Raw genomic sequence first — 22,115 nt, 5'->3', positions numbered from 1 at the left:
ACTCCCCATCACATGGTCATTCTAAAAATAAAACAACTCTCACACATATTACCAGTTACCCTTCTGCTAGTCCTGAAAAGAAGAAAACATGGTTACTCCCTTCAGGAGTTATAAGTTATAGTGAAAAGCAGCCGTGCCCTTACAGAGATATTTTAAGGGAGTGGGGTCCATTGTCATAAAGATAACTGGGTCAACCTGGGCAAGTTACCTATCTCAACCTACCCTACCTTGGTGCCTTGTAATGAGAATAAACCAAGACAACCACGTACATTGCCCACAGCTGCTCGGAGGAAGAGGAGATGAGGAAGGGGAAGAGAACACACCTCCAATGTATAGCACAGGCTTTCTGTGAAGGAGATTCCAAGTGTAATCAATGGCATCACCAGTTAAAAGGATAAGATAGCAGGGGATGGGGAATACATCTGCCCCAGATCCTGGGGAGCTGCTGCCAGTCAGAGTAGACAATACTAAGCTATATATGCAACTAAGTCTGCCCTAATATATATATAAGGCAAATTCTTCTGTTCCTGTAAACCTAACAGGTTATCTAAATTTTGCTCTTGCAGACAAGGCAAGATTGTTGCTTCACCCTGCTTCTACAAGAAAGCAGCCACAGCCTGTATGTCCTTTAACCAGGTCTCTTATTATAGGATAGTTCTGCAGACACCTTTGATACTGTTCCATAGATCTTCCTGAAAGGCTCAGCTCAAGCACCCCAGGGCCCAGTGTGGAGTGACCCATACTCCCAGCGGTGCGACCACATAGTGAAGCGAACACTCAAAATATTCCAACCTTCTCCATCTAAAGGAAGGGTGGGTGGGATGTTTCACATTGTATTTAATCCCAATATATTAAGACTACCACATAGTTAAAGCAAACCCAAAACATGCTTTCATAGGAACATAAACATAGTGAACATCTTACTAATTTGAGATCTTGTTAAAAATAAGTAATAGATAGTAATACATGTTTTTTAAAAAATAATTTTATGCTTTTAAGAATAGTAGTTACTTGCCTTTAGTCAATGACTCCAGAGGAATATCTGACATGTCCACCCGTAAAAGCAGGTATTGCTGGGCTTCTATGAGTAGTCCAGGGAAGTCCTTTTCAATGGAAGCAAACTGCTCAATTTTGTTTTTCACAGATGCCAGCACCTGCCAAAACAATAGCAGCAATAAATCTTTATATTGTCATTTGAGTTGTGTCCCAAATCATCTGTTTACTGTGTCCCTTGCTCTCAAAATCACATTAAGGGCAGCTGTGGTGCCAAGCTCTGCCCAACAGCATTATTAACGCATCAACTTTAAGGCACCATTCAGTGGCAACTAAAGAAAAAGATCAGGGTAAAGTATTTTGCAATTCTTCTTTGTTTTTAAAGGAAGGGGTGGCACAGGGCGTCTTATTCTACTGAAGTGTGATTAGAAACCATGGAAATTCACAAGGGAGATCTCTAGATTTCTCATTGCAGCCTTGTGGAGTGAGGCCCAATAGAGTTAAGTTGCAAATAAAGGTAAAGGGACCCCTGACCATTAGGTCCAGTCATGACTGACTCTGGGGTTGCGGCACTCATCTCACTTTATTGGCCGAGGGAGCCGGCGTACAGCTTCTGGGTCTAAGCCGCTTCTGGCGAACCAGAGCAGCGCACGGAAACGCCGTTTACCTTCCCGCCGGAGCGATACCTATTTATCTACTTGCACTTTGACATGCTTTCGAACTGCTAGGTGGACAGGAGCTGAGACTGAGCAACAGGAGCTCACCCTGTCGTGGGGATTCGAACCGCCAACCTTCTGATCAGCAAGTCCTAGGCTCTGTGGTTTAACCCACAGCGCCACTCGCGTCCCTAAGCTGCAAATACACAGGGATATAAATTGTAGAGCAAACTGACGCTAAAACCCAACCACATTTGCTTGCATTCATTCCTCGTTCCCCTTTCCTCTTAGAAGGACGACTATAAACTCCTTGGAGCAAGGACCTGGCTGTTGCTTATGTCATTCTGTCATTCTAGCATTCATGCATAATGGTGGCACTATATCTCGAGAATGTTTAACAACAAATTATATCTTCAACCATATTAGGACTTCTGTCAAACAATCATGAAGTACCTGGTACAATGACCGCACACTAGGCTGAAACACCATGTTGGTATTGAGCAGAAAGGAACGAAGGAGGGGCTGTGGGTAACTTGCCAGATGAGTGACAATGCCAATGAGCAGCAAGTTGACATGCAAGGAGTTCTCCAACATGTTTTCCAGCTTTGAGAGCACCACACTGATAAATGGACCTGCAGATTTAAAAAAAAACAACACACACACAAGCGATTAATTGTTAAAAGAACATAAGACTGAAGAAAGGAAAGGTGCTGTAATGTTAAGAAGCATTGTTTTCCAGCCCATTTGGGCCTTTGGGTAAGCTCACTTTGTGCTGGTTGTAGTGCTACCAGGTTGTAGTGCTACCAGGGCAGGCTGTAGTGGAGTCCAACAATGGCTCATCTGCTTGCATCAGACTTCCACAGAAATAAGCCAAGCTCCTTCTCCCAAAAATACTTAAGAAGTATCGCTTATTTTCCCTGTCAATTAGTCCCCTGCTTAAAATCCTCTCCTTCCCACCCATTCAGCCTTCTTCATTTGCTCCCATTCCACTTACTGGGCTGACCGGCAGCAGCCCTCTTGCTCCAGCAAGCCACAGAGGACTTCCTTCTCTTCTCCAGCAGCTGCCCCTGCAGACTGCAGTTTCTACAGGACTAACACAATGTCAAGTAGCCCTACATTTCCCATGGGCTACATTGGCCTAGCCTGACATGCTTCGGAGAAAGGAGAGACCCCCTCCTACTTTCTTCTCTCTCCCTGCAGCTTGACATGACCTGCCAAGAGGGAGAGGGTCAGGAAGGGAATTCTGCCCTGTTTTCAACCCAGCACAATGGGCACTTCCTGTCTCCTCTACCTGCTCCCTGCTGTGGAAACAAGGGAATTTTGACTTGGAGATCAGCCACACATAGCAATGCTATGAGGGGCTGCACTAATGCAAGGCTGCACTGCTCTAAACATAGAACTCCCCCACCCCTCGCTCGGGAGGACACAACTACCACCAGCACCCAGCCCAGGAATTGCACAATGGCATTCTTACACATATCCTTTTCCTAAGCTTAGGAGGGAGTACAGACAGTGACAGCCTCATGCTATTTTAGCATGGTCTTGGAGCTCTGGCATTTCACAGTGTCTACTTCATAGAGGCTTGACCAATTAATTGATATAAAAGGGTTTGAAATGGCAAGCAGGGCACAGCTGGACATCGCTGCCCCACTTGCCATGCCTAAGATGCCACTATGCAGCATAGCATTAGAATCAGGTTTCTCAGCCTTCCTACACAGCAGTTAAAATCCAGGAAGTCCATCAGAGATGACTGTGACATTTTAACCTCTGCTGCGCCAAGAAAAGTTTGCGTTGCCAAGGAAGAGTATTAAAAGCTCAACACCTTTTGTTTAGCATAGCCATGTTGCTATATGCACAGTGCACAGGAATCATAGAACTGTAGAGTTGGAAGGGACACTGAGAATCATCTAGTCCAACCTCCTGCAAAGTAGAAATATACAGCTGTCCCATACAGGGTTTTGAACCTACAACCTTGGCATTATCAGCACCACATTCTAACCAACTGAGCTATTCTGTGAAAGGCTGTGACTCAGAGGGCGAGCACATGCATAAGGTCCCATGTTCAATCCCTGGCGTCTCCAGGCAGAGCTGGGAGAGACTAGCAGTAGGATTGCTTGCAACCACTGCAAGTTCTCCCATGCAATCTTGCAATTCTTAATAATTATGGAGCTTCTTCTTACTTAATCTCCTTGTCCTACTGGAACACTCTTTTTCAGACACTGATGATTACTGCTGACATGATCCAAGAGCAAAAGCTGTGCAAGAGATTAAGAGAAAAGTATGGGGGTGGTAGATACTGAATGGTAAACTATTCTGGAAATACATAAATGGCTTTAGTTGCAAAAGGGTTCTTGCTGCAAGATGAGTTGCTTCCAGAGACTTAACCATGGTACATATAAATGGCCCTGTCATCACTAAGCTAGCTTCAAGCATCTTGTTAGATGAAGAATCTCAGGTGACAAGTGGAGGTTTACAAGCTTTGCAAGAGGAGTATCACGGACTAATTAGATCAAAATTAATGATGTTATACAAAACTCACCGTGCAGGCAGACATAAAACTAATTGGGGTCCTATTCATAATAAAAGTTTTATTTGCCACATTACATTCCCATTACTAAAATACTGATTGTGTCCTTGTCGGTGGATGAATGAGTTGGGATTTGAATCGCAATAAATTATTAGAAGGAGCGCATGCTATTTTTTTCTCAATGAACACAAAACATTAGTACCACATACAAAGATCAGTTCATTGTCCACCTTGAGTTCTGAACAAAAGAAATCCTCTTATTCCTTGACACAGAAACTATGTTTCAGTGCTACAATCCTATGGGAAAGGAGGAATTAACAGAATTCTTTATGCTGGCTGTGTTTCGATGATAAAATTATGGTTTAACAAACCAGAATATGGACAAGCTCTCTGCATTTACATGCAGCTCCTTCCTTTACATAAACGGGAAAACAAGCCAGGAGGCCCAAGGCTTACTGCAGCTCATCCTAGTAATGTTAAAATACGGTTTACTGTTACATGCCAGCTGGGCGACTGAGAAGGAAGATGCCACTCAAAGAGCTGAAGATGTATTAATACTGCAGTAATGTAAAATGTTAACTTTTCTTAATTTGACTGACCCATGTGGGTTTTGGAATATCAAAGTTACCACCAACTGCTACTGTTCAGAAGCCACAAAGCTCCTGGTCTTTTAGCAACACAAACCCAACTATTTATGAAGATTTTTTCGCTAAGCTGATTATTTTTCACAGTGGCCAGACAGCTGCACCAGTGGAAAGGAAATTATTTCCAGACCAGAATAATAAATCTGATAGCAATATGCTTATTCAATTGCATTACTCAGTTTAATTGATCGATGGAGTTATGTGACATCTAGCCATATTTAACATTCTCTTCGTCCCCACCCTTTCCCTGAAAAGTATTATCCGGACAATTTCTCAGTTATGTTGTATTGCCTGGATCCTTATGGGAACAGAAAAGTGCTGAAAAAATACCATTTTAAATTAGTAAGTAACAATAAATGGAAGTTTGCTTTAGTTATTTGCTTTTGTCATTATGAGCACATATTTGAAATTTCCCAGCCATTTTACAACCATCATTTCCGCCCCCCCAATAGGGTGAATATTCATATCATGTCATTCAGAGGAGCTGAGATAATTCAGAACAGATTGTGTTCCAAGAGCTACCAAAGTTAAATAAATAACAGTGTTTTTAAGCCCAAATACAATGTGTCCTGCTAACATCATTACAATAAAATCCTTTTAGGGAAGTGTGATATTGAAAACAGGATGAATTCAATTCAACAGTGCTAAGTGTTTCACAATTGGTAGGGAGCAAAATGTCTCAATGTGCAGGTAAAATGGGGCAGATGCACAGAATGGCAGCAGAGCTGCCATCTAGTGATCAGAAGTGACTAAGACATTTGCAACTTTAATTTTGCAGTGAATAAACAAGGTGGTGTTGTTTTGTCTTACTAGAAATAATTGTTGTTGTTTAGTCATTTAGTCATGTCTGATTCTTTGTGACCCGATGGACCAGAGCATGCCAGGCACTCCTGTCTTCCACTGCCCCCCACAGCTTGGTCAAACTCATGCTGGTAGCTTCGAGAACACTGCCCAACCATCTCGTCCTCTGTCGTCCCCTAGACAGAGGATGAGATGGACTAGAAATAATAGCTATTGTCAACTCTTTCTGTGGCAATTGCTCTTTAGCAGTGCCTGCTGTAATAGTTCAATTATCCCTTTTCCTAAACTATGTAGGGATATTTTCTAGAATTATGCTGCTATCAGAGAATTTCTGTACAGGATATAGTGAGAAGTATATTGGTCTACTTAAGATTTCACTGGTATGAAATCCAAGCCAAGAATATATCTACACTTAATATTCAATGTCAACATAACCAATAAGTCTATTATTCACATAGCCCTCTCCCCCACCAAGAACATTATTGTTTAAAAGAGTTTTAAGTGACTTGTTTAGAAAATTTCACCTGTAAATGGGATGCTCTGTGTCCTTGCCGGATTGCCAGACCATACATCTTTTGGTCCAAAAGGTGAAGGCATACTTTCTGCTGATGGTGTGTCGGCTGAAAAATTTTCAAAGTCTTCTTCCTCTTCCACAGGAGAGATTGGTTCAGGAATAAGCAATTTAAGTTCTACCAACTCTGTAGGGGTAGAATCCAACTCTTTAATGATGTTATCACACTGGGAAATAAAATCCTCACTTTCGGGGCTCAGCAAGCTCGTGTTAGCATTGTGGTCTTCTTCTAGGCAAGACAGCTTTAGTTCCAAGTCTGGCTGCGGGGTTTCAGCAACGCTGTCATGGATTTGTTTGACTGTTGTGTGCTGGGTCAAGTTTGAATTTTTCATATTGTGTTCCTCCAAACTGGAGTCTGTCTGGGGACTTTTAAGGGGACCATTGGCAGGGAGCGACTGCTGATCACCTGTGCTTTGAGATTCTGACACCGAAGCTTCCTCCTTTACGCTGTCTGCTTCCCGAGCATCCTTTTCAGCACATAACCTATAAACCATGACATCATCCTGAAAGTCTGATTCTTCTATATATGACCCTTTGATCAGCATGATTGCATTTTTCTTCATTTCTTGAATGTGCTTTGGTGGCGCTGCAGGTGGTTGTGGGTCTACATTTCCTAAAGCATTATCATGCTGTGGAGAGCCCGAATCAGATCCAGGAGAGATCCCCGTATCATAGCTATCATCCCATTCCAGCTCCAGCTGCAACTTTTCTCCCAAAGGAGTTATCTGAGAGGAACTTGTATTACTAGGTGTTCTGTGCTGAAATCGGAAAATGGGCTGGTCTAGGTTTTTACCATCCTCCTCAGCTAGGGTTTGGATAAAGGTACGTGGATCAGGGCTTTCACCATCATATGGAGCAGACCAAACCTGGCAGTCTTTCATACAGTGGAGTATGAGGGATTGAGCATCCCAAAGGTACTGCAGGTAACTGATATCAACAGTCTTCCCATATTGCACAATACATGTGGAGTCTGCAGTACCTCTGCTGCTGGACTCTTCAGTTGTACCTGAAATGCAATGGCAGGGAGTCACAGTTAGGGTGTCAAACAGCAACACAAACATGCATAGAAAGATCCTATGAATATGCTTGTAACTTATACCTTGGTTACACAACTATCATAGTCACGTGGCACATGAGTAAATAGAACTATTCCACAAGCAGGCAAATTTACAGAGAGAAATGTGGCTATTTAGATTAGGCCAAAGGAAGAAGATTTGCCAGTTTCCCTAGACTAGATAGTCCCCGTTTTATGCAGACTAGTTCAATGGTCCATAAAACTTGGAAGTAAGCTCCTGAACAGCAAGATGCTATCAGCTAACAAGCTACAATGGTGCAGAAGTGATTTATGCAACTGCTGCAAACTCACATCCTGTCCCTGCAAGTGGGGCAAAGGGAAGGACTTCTCCCACTTAATTTTAACAAAACTTTCCAAAGCAAATTAATGTTGAGATATGTTGCTCCTAGAGGCTGCCAGATTCCACAAGATGCAGTAGAGAGAAACCTGCCCTGTCCTGTCCATAATGGCACACCGTTTTGTGCTCCTCAATGGTCCAAGAAACCAGGTCACTTGCCAAGCCTCTTCTAAATCAGTTCACCATAGATGGTTGAATGAACTCCAGTAGAGTTCATTACTACTGAACTCCTATTTCAGATCTTGCTCTTATTATAAGCTCAAGGGAAAATCTTCCTGCAATGATCCAGCTGAAGTTTAAATGACTTAAGGAAGCTCCATGTATTACAAATCAAACAGGCAGTACTGAGCAACAAAACAGCCAACTGATTGAAATTTTTTAGAGAACAGACAAACAAATGTGGAGAAAGCCTGAATTTGGCAAAATTGGTCTGTGGTGTGGAATGTCCTTTATTTTTATGGATGGCTCTAAAACATTTAGCACAACAGTTTGCCTTGCAACAAGAAGTTCAATGAATTCCCACACACACACACAATAAAAAGGTGTATTTTTTCATTGGCATTGCAATACTTCCTCGATCTGACTGAATTGTCAGCCATAAACACAGAAACAATGAAGTGTTAAAGATCATGTCACTGGTCACCGGAAAGGCAATTTCCACTAAATTTCCAATAAATTTGTTCAACTGACCTATGACCAAGATGTCCTAAGATATTTATGATGCTCTTGTAGACAAAATACAAAAGTTTGGGGCAATCGACTCAAGTTTTATTAGGTTGCATAGTTGACATTTCTTTCCAATGGGGAATGGTTTTACTTTTGATGGATTTGAAAGAAGGGGCAATGCTCCCATCTCAAAAACTCCAAGTGTGTTATAATACATACTTAGCTGCATTTACTGTTAGAACCATCTCCGAGAGGCAGGTTAGGTTGAGAAACAACTGCTTGAACAAAGGTACCTAGAGAGGTATGTAGTTGAGCATGGGTGTGAAACTCTGGTTTCCCATGTGCAAACAAGGGATAGGGAGGAAATTTGCTCAGTTTTCATTTTAATGCTAACTCACTAAAAATGGAGATATGCTTCAAAAGTTGCAATTCTCCAAATTTTGCAAGGCAGCTCTGAAACCAAGTATTGTCTACAAAAAGCATTTATTTTTGGAGAGTGTGCACAATAATGCTTGTATTAGTGAAAATAATGACAACAAAGCGTTGAGAAAATTGCTTGCGTAAATGCATATATTATGAGAAATGCACACAATTATGTATTGTTTTTCATGAGGAATTCTTTTCAACTTGCTAAACTGATGCAGAAATAAGACAAACTGAAGTTGAGGCTGGAAAAAAATGAGAAACTGAAATCAACAGCCTCTATTCCTAGTGTGAACCCAGTAGTAATGTGGACCACTTGCTGATACAGTGGTACCTTGGTTTAAGAACAGCCCTGTTTACGAACAATTCGGTTTACGAACTCCGCAAAACGGGAAGAAGTGTCCCGGTTTACAAACTTTACCTCAGTCTAAGAACGGAATCCGAATGGTGGAAGGGCACCGGCGGCGGGAGGCCTCATTAGGGAAAGCGCACCTTTCCCTAAGAACGGACTTCCAGAACGGATTAAGTTTGTAAACCTAGGTACCACTGTACTTGCACCTCTTTTCCTGTTCTCTCAGAATATTAAAAGCCACCACATGGCAAAGCAAGTGCTTACATAAGGTAGGAAGAAAAGACAAGGGTTCCCTTCCCCCACCCACCATCTTATGGTGGACATTGGAGATATCTCCTTGATTACAGTATATTCTTGTATACTATTTGCATGGTGTGTCAATGTAAATTACTTTCATTCACAGTATCCTGAATGCTCTTATGGGTGAATAACGCAAATACAGTCAAGATGTCCGTAACAGATCTTGTTGTTTATAAACTGTAAATAAAAGAAAACCCTTTAAAAAAAGGCCTTTCAGAAGAGTTTTCCATATTTTTCCAAACAGTCTGCATGTTCATGCACACACACGTTTATTCCTGAAACTTCCTCCTCCTCATTCTAACTTGCGGTAAGGAAATCCACACTTAATAGTGTATGGTGTGTGTAATCAGAAACTTAGCATCCTACACACAGGTATTAGTAGTAGTAAATAATCAGCTCTTCAATCCAAATTCTGACAAGAGTAAAAAGGTTTTCACAAAATCTCATGAGACTGGTGTAAGAGAGAAGGAAGCATTTGCCTGGAACACAGAAATCCTGCACTAAAGTCCTCACGCTGCTTGAAGTGCATAGCATAGCATAGTGTGATGCAGGGAGGGTGTGTGTGTGTGTGTGTGTGTGTGTGTGTGTGTGTGTGTGTGTTCTTTCGTTAGTCCAGCAGAATATGAATCTAGCCAAATGTTACACATGGGAGAAATTAAGAAACTTAATGATAATCATGAACTCAATGCCACTGAATACGCCACAAGGAACAAAAGAGGAAAAACAGCCTGACGCCAACTTGTCCATTCAGAAAACAGGTGAAATATTTACCTGCCCTGTGTATGTTTTTCCTCCACAGGATATAATCTTTTTCTTGTTTTTCAAAAGTCAGAGTAATCCCACTAGAGCAGCAGACTGGAGTCAAGGCAAGCAATCTAGCAGCAGATACAGAATACCAATCTCGTTCCCTCACAGCCCATCTTTGGCTGAACATGATGTGATTACAGGGTATCAAGTACCTAGGAACAGAGGGTTTCATTAATTGAGTGCCATGACATAGCTCTTATAAAAAAGTTATTCTCCAGCCCTCATTTATTCCTTAAAGCTAAATCACATAGATGAGCCAAATTTTATAATACCAGCTGTCTCAGGTCTGATGACTGAACTGCCAAGTTGTTACTTGTCTGCAGGATATGGAAAATACAACAAGGATGGACTGCGGAAGAGTGGACTCCAGTTTGTACAGGATGGTGAAGGAACCAAACTGGTTCACCATCATCATAGGAATACTAGCAATTGGCATAACACTACCCAACAACCACGTACTCAAGCTGCAGATCTTACAGGGATGTATCTGATTGGTAAGTTGTTGTGAAAGTGCAGTGCCAAGCCATCTAACTCTCATTAGGCTTCCTCAAAACTATTTTGCAAAAAATGATCATATTCTTCCTAAAGCACTCACAAATCCTAGGAAGTACTGACCCTTTTCAGAAACAAGACACATCACTGTATGCAGAAGAGCCTCTGTCAATTTAGTCCGAATGAATGTAAATTCCTTCACTCAGTCTGCTAAATTTGTGGAAAGTCTACTTTCATTCTTCTAAGTGGTTTGTGATTTTTTAAAAATTCTCGTTTTTCATTTTTTCGGCACTAGATGCCTAGGATTGACAGTGAGCTTTCTGTACATCCTAAAATAGAAGTGTGTGATCTTCACCCACAACAGTGTAACACATACATCTCCACCTACTCACACCATGCACAGCATGGGTAAAACAAGAGGTATGAAGCAATCACAGGATACTAATCATCAGGGAGGAAATAGCAGGGGCAACATCAGGAAAAAGAGTGTTTGATTCTACCTTAAAACTAGCTGTAACATCACATCTTCACAATGCAAGCTGATAAGTGTTCTGAACAATGCCAGGGACACCACACAGAGCTAAAAAAGAAAAGAAAAAAGATAAGCAGAGTCAAAATCTGTAATTCTCCATGCTTTCCTAAGGTAAAACATTATTTTGCATTAAAGCAGCTCACAACCTAATTTTTTGCATTTTTGAGAGATGAGAGGTATGTTTTAGTTCACCTAGATAACATTGTCTGACAAATTAATTTAGCATGCCCCAATAAAGCCAGATGTAAGCATAGATATATACTATAATCCTTTCAGTAATACAGTAAAGGAGAGAAGATTCCAATTAGTCAAATATGAATTTTTAAAGAGAACTGAAATGTGATTAACCCCAAACCCTCATGTAAGTATTTTTTTTTCTTTTTCTTAGACAGAATTATTATACAATCATCATACACAGGGTCAAATTCTTTTGGAATGGTATCGTGTCATATGTCTGGAACACTCTGAAAGAGCTGGAGGCCTTTTAAGAAAAATGGTTCTGTTCCTCAACAAATGCGGAGAAACTCAGGTACCAGTCAGGTACCATCATATATTTTTTCGTCAAAAACGGCTTCCTAAAAATGGAAAAGGTTAATGGCTTTATGCATGCCTTGCATAGAAGCATTAACACTCATGTCATGTTACCAAATACATTTTATCTGTAGTTTACTAGAGGATAAGGACTAAATACAGTGGTACCTCCGGTTACGAACTTAATTCATTCCGGAGATCCGTTCTTAACCTGAAACCGTTCTTAACCTGAGGTACCACTTTAGCTAATGGGGCCTCCCGCTGCCGGCGCATGAGTTCTATTCTCATCCTGGGGCAAAGTTCTTAACCCGAGGTACTACTTCCAGGTTACCGGAGTCTGTAACCTGAAGTGTTTGTAACCAGAGGTACCACTGTATTGGGAAATATCTATTGTGAGAGTCACTGTATTTCACTTAAGGTAGTGTTTAGCTGCATCTGGAAATTTGAATACTGGGGACTTGGAGTCTATTTAGATGTTTAGGAGAATTCAGTGCACACGATGCATTCCTTGATTAACATCAACATTTCAAAGTCACCCCAGCTGCTGAAAGCTTATGGCAGGGATAAAGTTGCTTGCATTCTGGGGTGCTATACTCAAATGGATGACATTATCTGCAGCTCAGGTCATGTTTTCCCACTCAAAATCTGGGCTTCCTAAATCAAGGAAGAGCATCTGAAGCCTCTCTAATGGCAGCAGTTCTCTAAAATCGGCTGAGCACAGAAATGCCTGTCCTTCAGCCCTTAAGCACTATAGGCACAAAAAGGGTTTCCTCTTCCTGTCAAGTTAGGCATGATATCCTCAAGACTATCTCTTCTGTTCCTATTCTTGTACTGTGTGAATCACTGCTGCCTATACAGCTGCACAAAGAGGTGAAGGCAGACTGCTGCTTTGCCTAGAGTGCCAAGCAAAATTACATGCATACCCTTGTTTGAGAGAACAGTTTGAGACACTTTAAGAAGGTTCACCTCATTGGTTTGGACCGCAAGGCGGCATTAAATGAAAATTCATGTGGGAAGATTATTGATTAACAGGACACTAAAATTGGATTCTGTAAAGGAAAGTCATAAATGGGGTTCTGTTATTGTATAGAGTTTTTGTTCTTGCCGAGTGCTGTAATCTGTTGAAGCTGTGGAGAATACAGTGGTACCTCAGCTTACATGCGCTTCAGGCTACACACGCTTCAGGTTACAGACTCCGCTAACTCAGAAATAGTACCTCAGGTTAAGAACTTTGCTTCAGGATGAGAACAGAAATCACGCAGCAGCAGCAGGGGGCCCCATTAGCTAAAGTGGTACCTCAGGTTAAGAACAGTTTCAGGTTAAGAACGGACCTCCGGAACGAATTAAGTACTTAACCCGAGGTACCACTGTACACTGATCAAAATTATAGACCTATAGTTTAAAGGAATAGGATGTTGGGGGGGAGTGACCAAAAACATTCATGGAGAGAAACGGGGGTCTTAATTAGTTCATTAGGCGAAAGGAAAGCTGTTTTATATGTGTTCCAAGTGGACAGAAGCGCTTGCACGTTTAATCCTATCAGATATTGCAAAACCTTTCTGCAATAACAACAGTGCTATGGTAACGTGCCAAAAGCTGTGGGGCTGGTTTCTATACTTGGCTAAGTTATACAGCAGAGAACTCATTTAGCATCACTGATGCATTTTGGCGGCGCTCCTGAGTTGCTCGTGGCTGGAGGATTCTTCGCAATACCCGCCCCCTCTTGTCTGTGGAACAAATAATTATGGTACAGGAGAGACACACATTAGCAAGTTGTAAGCGACTGAAGCTGCTTGGGAGTTTTCAGAGAGTTAATCTGTTTGGAGCTAGAGTCACAGCCGCGAGTACGTGCAGCTATGTGCATGCCCTCCACTACGTGGAAATGTTTATTTGGCGCAAGGTGTAGTCCTTAATACATAAACGTAATACACATGTTGATCATTTGGCTCTGCCTGCCTTTCCACCCATATGCTGGAGTGCATCCTCCATCATTTAATACTGAGTAAGTGCCAGCCAAAGAGGGGATCAGAAGTGCAGCTTGCTGAATGCAGACCACAGCAGGTGCTTCAAGATTAACCTGCTTGCAAAAGGAAGCTCCTATTAGATTAACCGTTTCTGTGGCTTAATTAACATGCCACAATTATTTTCAGAAGCGGCTCTTGGCAGTCCACTCAATACCACAGAAATACTTTTATGCTGCAAAAACCAAAGGACTGATCAAGCTGGCTGCACTGATAGCATTATATTGACACCATACTGAGCAACATCTGAATACTAAGGCAAGTGTTTTGATGCTGCATAGAGGGCCACTTCACTCTCTAAACTGAGACAATGAAAATGCGAAAGCTTGCTTGGGGACAAGTGAGTAACGTTTTGGGAAGGGGGCGAGTGACTGCTTCATAAGTCTGCATAGTTAATTTCGAACACTCAAAAATATGGTGTCATTAAAATTTTATAAAAGCCTGCTTCTGAGATACACACTTCTGCAGTTGATTACTTAACGCACGGGGAATAACCAAAAAGCAAACTCCAATTAAGTGGCAAGAAAAACACTCCAAAACTCCAATTCGGTTTTATGCTGCTGCAGGGCTGATTTTACTGCTGACTCATTGTTTTTATTGTTGTTTACATTAATAGTTTTATTGTTTTAATTGTTTATACAATTAAATTTTATTGTATTGCTATGGTTGTTTCTAATGCAGTGGAGTCGGCTTGAGGACTTGGTATAGGCGAAAGAGACAAGCAATAAACTTAAAATAAAGAAACAAATAAAATAAACTCAAATTAAGTATCAGAAACAAATTGCAAAGAGGCAGACACGACATCACACCCAGCATTAAAATAGCAATTTAAAATACTAATACCAGTTCCATGATTTATCTGAAACTGTGTTATATTCAGATGGCTGAATTCTTTAAAACCTCCAATTTTGTTTCAATGGAAATATGTTTCTGCCTCTCACGCCTTCGGGATGTGGCTGCGTAAAGGTAAAGGTACCCTGGACGACTCTGGGGTTGTGCGCTCATCTCGCTCTATAGGCCGAGGGAGCAGGTGTTTATCCGCAGACAACTTCTGGTCACGTGGCCAGCATGACTAAGCCGCTTCTGGCAAACCAGAGCACCACATGGAAACGCCGTTTACCTTCCCGCCGGAGCAGTACCAATTTATCTATTTGCACTTTGACATGCTTTCAAACTGCTAGGTTGGCAGGAGCTGGAACCGAGCAACAGGAGCTCACTCCGTTGCGGGGATTCGAACTGCCAACCTTCTGATTGGCAAGCCCTAGGCTCTGTGGTTTAGACCACAGCGCCACCCACATCCCCTTAAAGGTAAAGGACCCCTGACAATTAAGTCCAGTCGCAGACAACTCTGGGGTTGCAGTGCTCATCTCACTTTACAGGCTGAGGAAACCGGCGTTTGTCTGCAGACAGTTTTTCCGGGTCTTGTGACCAGCATGACTAAGCTGCTTCTGGCACAATGGAACACCAAAACCAGAGTAGTGCACGGAAACGCCGTTTACCTTCCCGCCGGAGCGGTACCTATTTATCTACTTGCACTTTTGGGCGTGCTTTCGAACCATACACATCATATATTTCAAGCACATTCCACCCACAAAAAAAGAATCATGGGAACTGTAATTTGTTGTGTCCTGGGAATTGTAGATCTGTGAGGAGTAAAATAGAGTTCCCAGTATTCTTGGGGGGGGGCAGTCATGTGCTTTAAATGTATGGGGTTCACAGCCTGTGATAGAGTAACTGGATAACAATGGATACGCCATCCAAAAGCAGAATTTATGCAGCTCAAACTTCAGATGGGAAAAAGTTTTCTAGATGTGCAGAAACTCCTAAGGAGAGAATGATTCTTATATTGGGGATTTGAACTGAACCCAGTCTGCTGTAGATTCACTGGGTGAGCTTTGGTACATCACTTCCTCCCCCAAACATCCCAGGTTATCCCCTCCCCCCACCTCCTTGCAGCTCATTTCATTTTATGCCGTGGAGGCCCTGGATGTTGTGTCATTCTGAGGTGAGGAGAAATTCTGGGACAAATTCCCAGAATGCCCCTGAAAAAAAAATCATCATATGGGCCACTTGGTGAAATAAAATGGTAGTTGTCATTGCAATATTATGTAAGAGATGAAACTGGAATTTTCCTTATTTTCTTCTTCTTCCCTTGTTTGTAGGTGTGAAGTTTTCCAAAGAATATTAAAGTAGCTAAATTCACAAAGGCATAAGCAAAATAAGCTTGCAGTTGTCTAAAACAATCCCACAGAGTAATAGACGGCCATGTTCCTGTTATTCTCATCTCACCCGAAATGGAGTGTTTATGCGGCTTGTGAGGGTGTCCAGGATGTGCACATTCTCATGGCGGTGCAGCAAGATGAATCGGAGGAAGATCTGTAGTAAAGCTGGTTCTGAAACACTCCGCAAGAAGAGATCCAAATAGGCAGTTGTAGTCATTACTTCCTCCACAGTCACCTGGAAATGAATACACAAATGATTACAGACCACATCAACTTTGCCGCTCTGATTATACAGTCTATGTGACCTCCACAACAACCTTGCAATTGGATATATAATAAGCACAGTTTGTTTGTTTTCTGTGGGTCTAAGCCAGCATACATAAAAACAAACATCGGTGTGCTAGTTTGAGTATTTTGATTAGCTAATGATAGTGGCAGTGCTAAGCTAGGAAATATGGATGCAAACAACCGAACCTTTGCACAGTTATTTGGAACATTCTCTTCCAGTACTTGACTTCCTCTTGAAGATGCTGTTTGCTAAACACCAAAAGGTCTCCTATTTGACATTCAGAGAAGGTGCTTGCAAGAGATGCAGGGTTTTATAAAAATCCTCCTGCTGCATTATATGTGCTCTCTACTTTTCCTGACTCTACCCATACTGAGTTATGAAGAAAAATCACACTTTTCCTATCAGTTGGAGCAAATTATTGTGAACATGTTTCTTTCAGTTCAGTCAGTTACACAGCACACCCATTTCTTTAGTCTGCTACAGAAGTCGAGGAGCACAAGGTAGCCTACAAAAGCTCACTTCGTTTGTAGCAAACCCTCCCACCATAGATTGTGCCACTACATGTTGCCAATTGGTTGCTGCACTAAGAGACATCGGCAGATTTTGACATGTAGCTAGTTGAGGTTTATTGTAGACACCAATAGTGCCTGATCCCAGAAGAAAAACAGATTTGTTGCAAATACCCCAAATAATGGAATTTATGTACTAGCTATAAACTTTCAATTACACCTCAGCCTCTTGTGGTGAATGTTCCGGTTTCTACTAGTGAAACAAGTTACTTTGCTAATGCAGTCCCTAGAAGATCATTCGTCAGTAGGTGTCTGATATTTTAGATCCAGCCTTTGTGTTGTGCACCAAAGGGTGCAAAGTCAGCATTTTCAAAAATAGTTATGTGCAAGCTTAATAAGCGTAAAAGCACAGATACAAATACATACTGGTCTGCCTATATGAAAAGGAGCATTAGCCATCTTTTGTTTAGTATTCTTCATTGGATAAATGAGGAGAGGGGTTTTTTCCCTCCTTAAGAAAGAAATAGGTAAAGGAGAGACTCCAAGCTGTCATTTAAGAGCTAAGAGGATTTGGAAAGTACTCTAGTAGATGGTTTTGCATAAAAAGCACTCTCTCTCTTTTCATGCAACACATTAGCTGTTTTGTTAAGCAGTTTAAAGATTGTAATCAAAAACATACGTATTAACATCAAAGACCTCAACTAAAGAAAACTTCTTGTTAACACTATGTTTCCATTGATATTTACATACCAAATAGCATCTAACAACTAACCTGTGGACTACATTTGCTTCAAAAGTTTGTGCTATTACTTCTGCAGCATATTTAGGCGTTCACGGTCATATGATTAACCACAAGCTACCACAGATGCAACATGAGCAGTTTTCATTATAGGTGCATTCCCCACCACCACCCCCTAAGTTCAAAATAGAAACAAATAAAAGCACATCCAACCATAAAAAACCTGATCACCTCAGTCTTCCTCCGAGTTACATTCATCCTCTAGAGCCACCGTTATAGGCTTCTCAACTTAAGCAATTTCAGGGAGAAAAAGACCATATAATGTATTCTGTACCCTGCATATACTAGATTGACAGTCCTCAGCAATACATTATTTATGAGAGAGGGATGTACACTCAGCACTCTCCAAATTGGCTTGAGGACCTGGTTCCTGAGCAAATAAGCTTACAGCCTAACCTTGATTCTAACAGCAGTGTATACACATTTTTAAAAGCAGGAATGAAGAGCTGAGCAGGCCCGGGCTTTGGTTGCTAGCAGTTCCCTATGAGGTGTGTGTGTGTGTGTGTGTGTTTCAAACCTTATTGAAATGCTCTCATATACACAACAGATGTTATTTCACTTAGCCAGGTGAGAGTGCAAGCAGGAGTTACAGAGGCCTCAGAGCATTTAAATCTGTAAACACAACTTCAGGTGAGGTCCTGATAACCCACAAATTCAACAACTCACAAAAGGGTTTTCTACACTAACGTGCCTTGTTAGAAGCTGCCTCCAACATGAATAAGCAATAATAACAATACTCAAGATCCTTAAAAAAAGGAAGGAGATGAACAATAAAATCACCAGAACTTCAAAGAGGAGTGTAAGATGCAACTTTTGTTGGGATAGAAGTCAAGATGAGCAAGTCCCTATGTGGACATCTTTAAGCAGGAAACTGCACAAGACCCTATTTGCACATAGAGAAGAACACACCACAGAATACAGCAGCCTTCTTAACCTGGTGCCTTCCAGAGATCTGCACTGCAACACTCATCAGTCTCAGCTAGCGTTGCCAATGGTCAGGTAGCATGTAGTGCTAAACACCTGGAGGGCACCAGGCTATAATGAAAAGGTAAGACATTCTGCAGGAGAAACTTTCTAACAGTTTGGAGGAAGTTGTGTTGTATACATAAATGTTGGTTGTCTATAAATGTTTTTAAAGTAAGGTAAAGGGACCCCTGACCGTTAGGTCCAGTCGTAACCGACTCTGGGGTTGCGGTGCTCAGCTCGCTTTATTGGCCAAGGGAGCCGGCGTACAGCTTCCGGGTCATGTGGCCAGTATGACTGGCGAACCAGAGCAGCGCACGGAAACGCCGTTTACCTTCCCACCGGAGCGGTACCTATTTATCTACTTGTACTTTGACGTGCTTTCGAACTGCTAGGTTGGCAGGAGCAGGGACCGAGCAACGGGAGCTCACCCCGTCGTGGGGATTCGAACCACCGACCTTCTGATTGGCAAGTCCTAGGCTCTGTGGTTTAACCCACAGCGCCACCCGCGTCCCTTGTTTTTTAAAGTACAACTGTACTTTTCCAGAGAACTTGCAACAGTGGCTATCTATTACAAAAACTTTTGAAATGGAAATGCTTGCACTGGGGAATTTCGGGGGGGGGGGGAGGGAGAGCCAAAAGCAATATTGAATGCAAACACGGGCCAGCCTCTTGTCACCACTGCTGACACAGCAAAGGACTAATAGAAAAGAACAATAGGAATAGCAGAAACAGAAAATGCTGCAGCAGCTGTCATGGGAGAGGAGGAAGATTTAGGAAATGGGCTGAATTCGCCCTGTTCCCAACACTTTAAGACAGGGGTGGCCAAAGTGTGGCACATAGTCAGCATGAGAAGGAAGGACTATGACATGCCTGGACAGGACTATGAAGCCTTGCACAATATGCATAAATATTAATTTCTGCAGGGTCAAGCTTATGAAACTACATTCATAAGGAAGATGGGGGAGGGGACAGTGGGTTTTTTACTGTGAGAGATTAATGTTTTATTGACCTGTTTCATATTCTTCAGTCACAAAATGCCTGGGCAAAAAGAAATGTTTTCAAATTCATCCTGAAAGTTAGTAATGATGGAGACAAACACATCTCGTTAGGAAGGATACTCCACAAACTACAGTCTGGGTCAAGAGAATCCTTTACACATGTAGTAGGAGCTTTCTACTCGCAGAACAGCACATTTGGATTCAACACAGGCTACAACTGAAGTGCGCTAACTTTAATTTACAAGGTCTGATCAATCATGGTTTACACCAGCTTCCGCCAGTCTCGTACCCTCTAGGTTTTCTGGACTGCGATATCTATCATACCTGACCATTAGCTGTGCTGCATGTAGCTGATGGGAGCTATAGTTCAAAACATCTGGATAGCACGAGATGGTGAAGGCTTGTTTAGACATTCTGGATGAGGAGGGGCCTCCTGCTCTGCAGAGGATCATAATTAACCTGAAGGATCATGTACACAGCCTGGGAATACTCTGGATCCAGCTTTGCTACTGAAGACTTAAGGTGATGATAGTGTGTATACAAATGGTTTTCATTTGTTGCAGCTATTCATTTATTTACTTACAGTATTTACAAACTACAGTGGTACCTCAGGTTAAGTACTTAATTTGTTCCAGAGGTCCGTACTTAACCTGAAACTGTTCTTAACCTGAAGCACCACTTTAGCTAATGGGGCCTCCTGCTGCTGCCGTGCCACCAGAGCACAATTTCTGTTCTCATCCTGAAGCAAAGTTCTTAACCTGAAGCACTATTTCTGGGTTAGCGGAGTCTGTAACCTGAAGCGTATGTAACCCCAGGTACCACTGTACACTATGCCAGACACACCTGAGGCAGTGTCCAAGCTATAAAAGCTAATAAAAGTCACTATACGCTATGCGACCAAGGCTGCAGCAAAACACTACCATTCCCATATAAAAACCTCAGCAGCAACAGAGCTTCTGCTCACTCACTGATAAAAATGGTTTTAAAAGCAAGGGAGTTTTTACTTGCTGGCAGAATGACATCAGGAATGTCCTTTGGGAGGATGTTTCATAGAGATGGTGCACTGTTGGGAAATAGCACTGATACTTGCTCAAAACAGTTTTACATGAGTGGAGAACTGAAAACAGAGGAGACTTTCCCCCCTCTGTTTGCAGTGGAAGGGAGGGACCTATGGGAGGATACATCCCCTAAGGTGTGCCAGCTATCCCCTTACATGGAGACCTTGCCATATTCATTCTCCGGCAGCCCTGAGGATTTATTATTGTAATAAAAGGGCTAGCTTTGATTACTGCCTGGAAGCTGCAGCAAATGCTGAATACTCTTGCCTACCTTTTTGCTGCGGGATGGCAGGGGGCAATTTAGGCAACATATAATGTGGACCAAGTGAGTTTCCAAGTACAAAAAGTTAAAGCCTTATAGCCTCAAATGCAGAGTAGCTATGATATGCCTTCTGTCAAAAGAGGGTCATGTTTTAAGATATTCCAAGGATGATCCAATCCAGTGCTATATTCCTGGGAGGGGCAGCTTAGGGAGCCCTGTAGATCTGCACCAAATTGTAATCTGTTATATTATGTTGGGTCTGTTACCTTTTCTTTCAGCTTGTGGTAGCCTTAAGTCCATGCTTCAACTTTCAGTACTTTAGCTTTTTACACTAACTTTCAAGACCTTGGGCTGCATGGATTTTTCCCCCTTCCCACTTATTGCTAAAACTAGTACTGAGTAACTTGTTTTTACAAAACTGGTATTTAATTTTTAAAATATATGGACTCTATTTCTCAGTCATGAGAAAGTTGCTTAGATAAAATGACATCTGCCTTGAAATAGAAATGGCTTTAGCCAAGGGAATATAGCTACAAAGATGTAGTAGCCCTAGAAAAGGCATCATATATGTGCTGTATTAGTACAACTGGAAGCTGGCTACTTTCAGACTGTTCATTACAGTACCTTCTGCTTAGCAAAGCTCACAGAAAGTTCTAAGTTCAATCTCTGGTATATCTAGTTAAGAGGGGACAGCTAGTAGGTGATAAGAAAGATGTCTGAGACCCCACAGAGGGACCATCCAGCAGATTGGATAATACTGAGCTAGATGAACAAATATTCCAGTATACACAGCATACTAGGTTCCACCTTTTCCTCCATAGTCTCTGTGGGCATGCTGAGATGAAGAGCGCACGGAAGCAGAAGTTGATGGTCCAGATCTGTTCACACACACCATATCTCTAGTAGCAGTTCACACTTCAAAAGTCACTTAACACATGCAAGTTCCAAAAGAAAATCAAAGTTTGTCCTATCTGCCAGCCCTCTGGTTTCCAGCTGCTGAATGCCAGGCTGAATCTTAGGTAAGACCACTCTCAGCCCTGATCTGATTATGGATGAGGAGGCTGATCTGGTCTGTATCGCTGAGACCTGGGTGGGTGAGCAGGGTGGAGTAACTATAAAGTAATTACAATAAACAAGACTGCAAGTGTATTTTGTAGGCTGAGTTTCAGGAGAATGGAAACTCCATATTTATCCACCAGCAAAATGAATACCAGAGAAAAAATGGGACAAACTATGGCCTAACAGTTATACAGCAGCCTCTGTCATTCAAAATTCAGTATTCTG

At 41.9% G+C, this 22,115-nt stretch overlaps 2 protein-coding genes and 1 long non-coding RNA gene across 6 annotated transcripts in view; 1 reads left to right on the top strand and 2 right to left on the bottom strand.

Annotated features, from left to right (window-relative positions):
• The window catches only part of GATB (glutamyl-tRNA amidotransferase subunit B), a 59,268-nt gene extending 53,629 nt beyond the window's left edge, over nucleotides 1-5,639 (top strand). For both annotated transcript variants that reach the window (XR_013842369.1, XR_013842370.1), the window contains one exon: nucleotides 3,866-5,639. The gene's annotated coding sequence lies outside the window, so the exon portion shown is untranslated. The remainder of the gene's footprint in view (nucleotides 1-3,865) is intronic.
• LOC307224041 overlaps nucleotides 1-22,115 on the bottom strand; it is a 199,050-nt gene that overhangs the window by 13,513 nt on the left and 163,422 nt on the right. The window lies entirely within an intron of this gene.
• The window catches only part of FHIP1A (FHF complex subunit HOOK interacting protein 1A), a 118,482-nt gene that overhangs the window by 13,513 nt on the left and 82,854 nt on the right, over nucleotides 1-22,115 (bottom strand). For all 3 annotated transcript variants that reach the window (XM_079990418.1, XM_079990417.1, XM_079990419.1), the window contains exons 6-11: nucleotides 16,018-16,185; nucleotides 11,145-11,224; nucleotides 10,117-10,304; nucleotides 6,146-7,198; nucleotides 2,103-2,281; nucleotides 1,016-1,154 (exon numbers count right to left, since the gene is read on the bottom strand). In XM_079990418.1, coding sequence (XP_079846544.1) covers nucleotides 1,016-1,154; nucleotides 2,103-2,281; nucleotides 6,146-7,198; nucleotides 10,117-10,304; nucleotides 11,145-11,224; nucleotides 16,018-16,185 — 1,807 coding nt within the window. The remainder of the gene's footprint in view (nucleotides 1-1,015; nucleotides 1,155-2,102; nucleotides 2,282-6,145; nucleotides 7,199-10,116; nucleotides 10,305-11,144; nucleotides 11,225-16,017; nucleotides 16,186-22,115) is intronic.

The sequence above is a fragment of the Podarcis cretensis genome, assembly GCF_951804945.1.
Source record: "Podarcis cretensis genome assembly, chromosome: 9".
Classification (NCBI taxonomy): domain Eukaryota; kingdom Metazoa; phylum Chordata; class Lepidosauria; order Squamata; family Lacertidae; genus Podarcis; species Podarcis cretensis.
The sequence above is the reverse complement of the archived record's forward strand: the minus strand, read 5'-3'. Positions and strand labels throughout refer to the sequence as shown.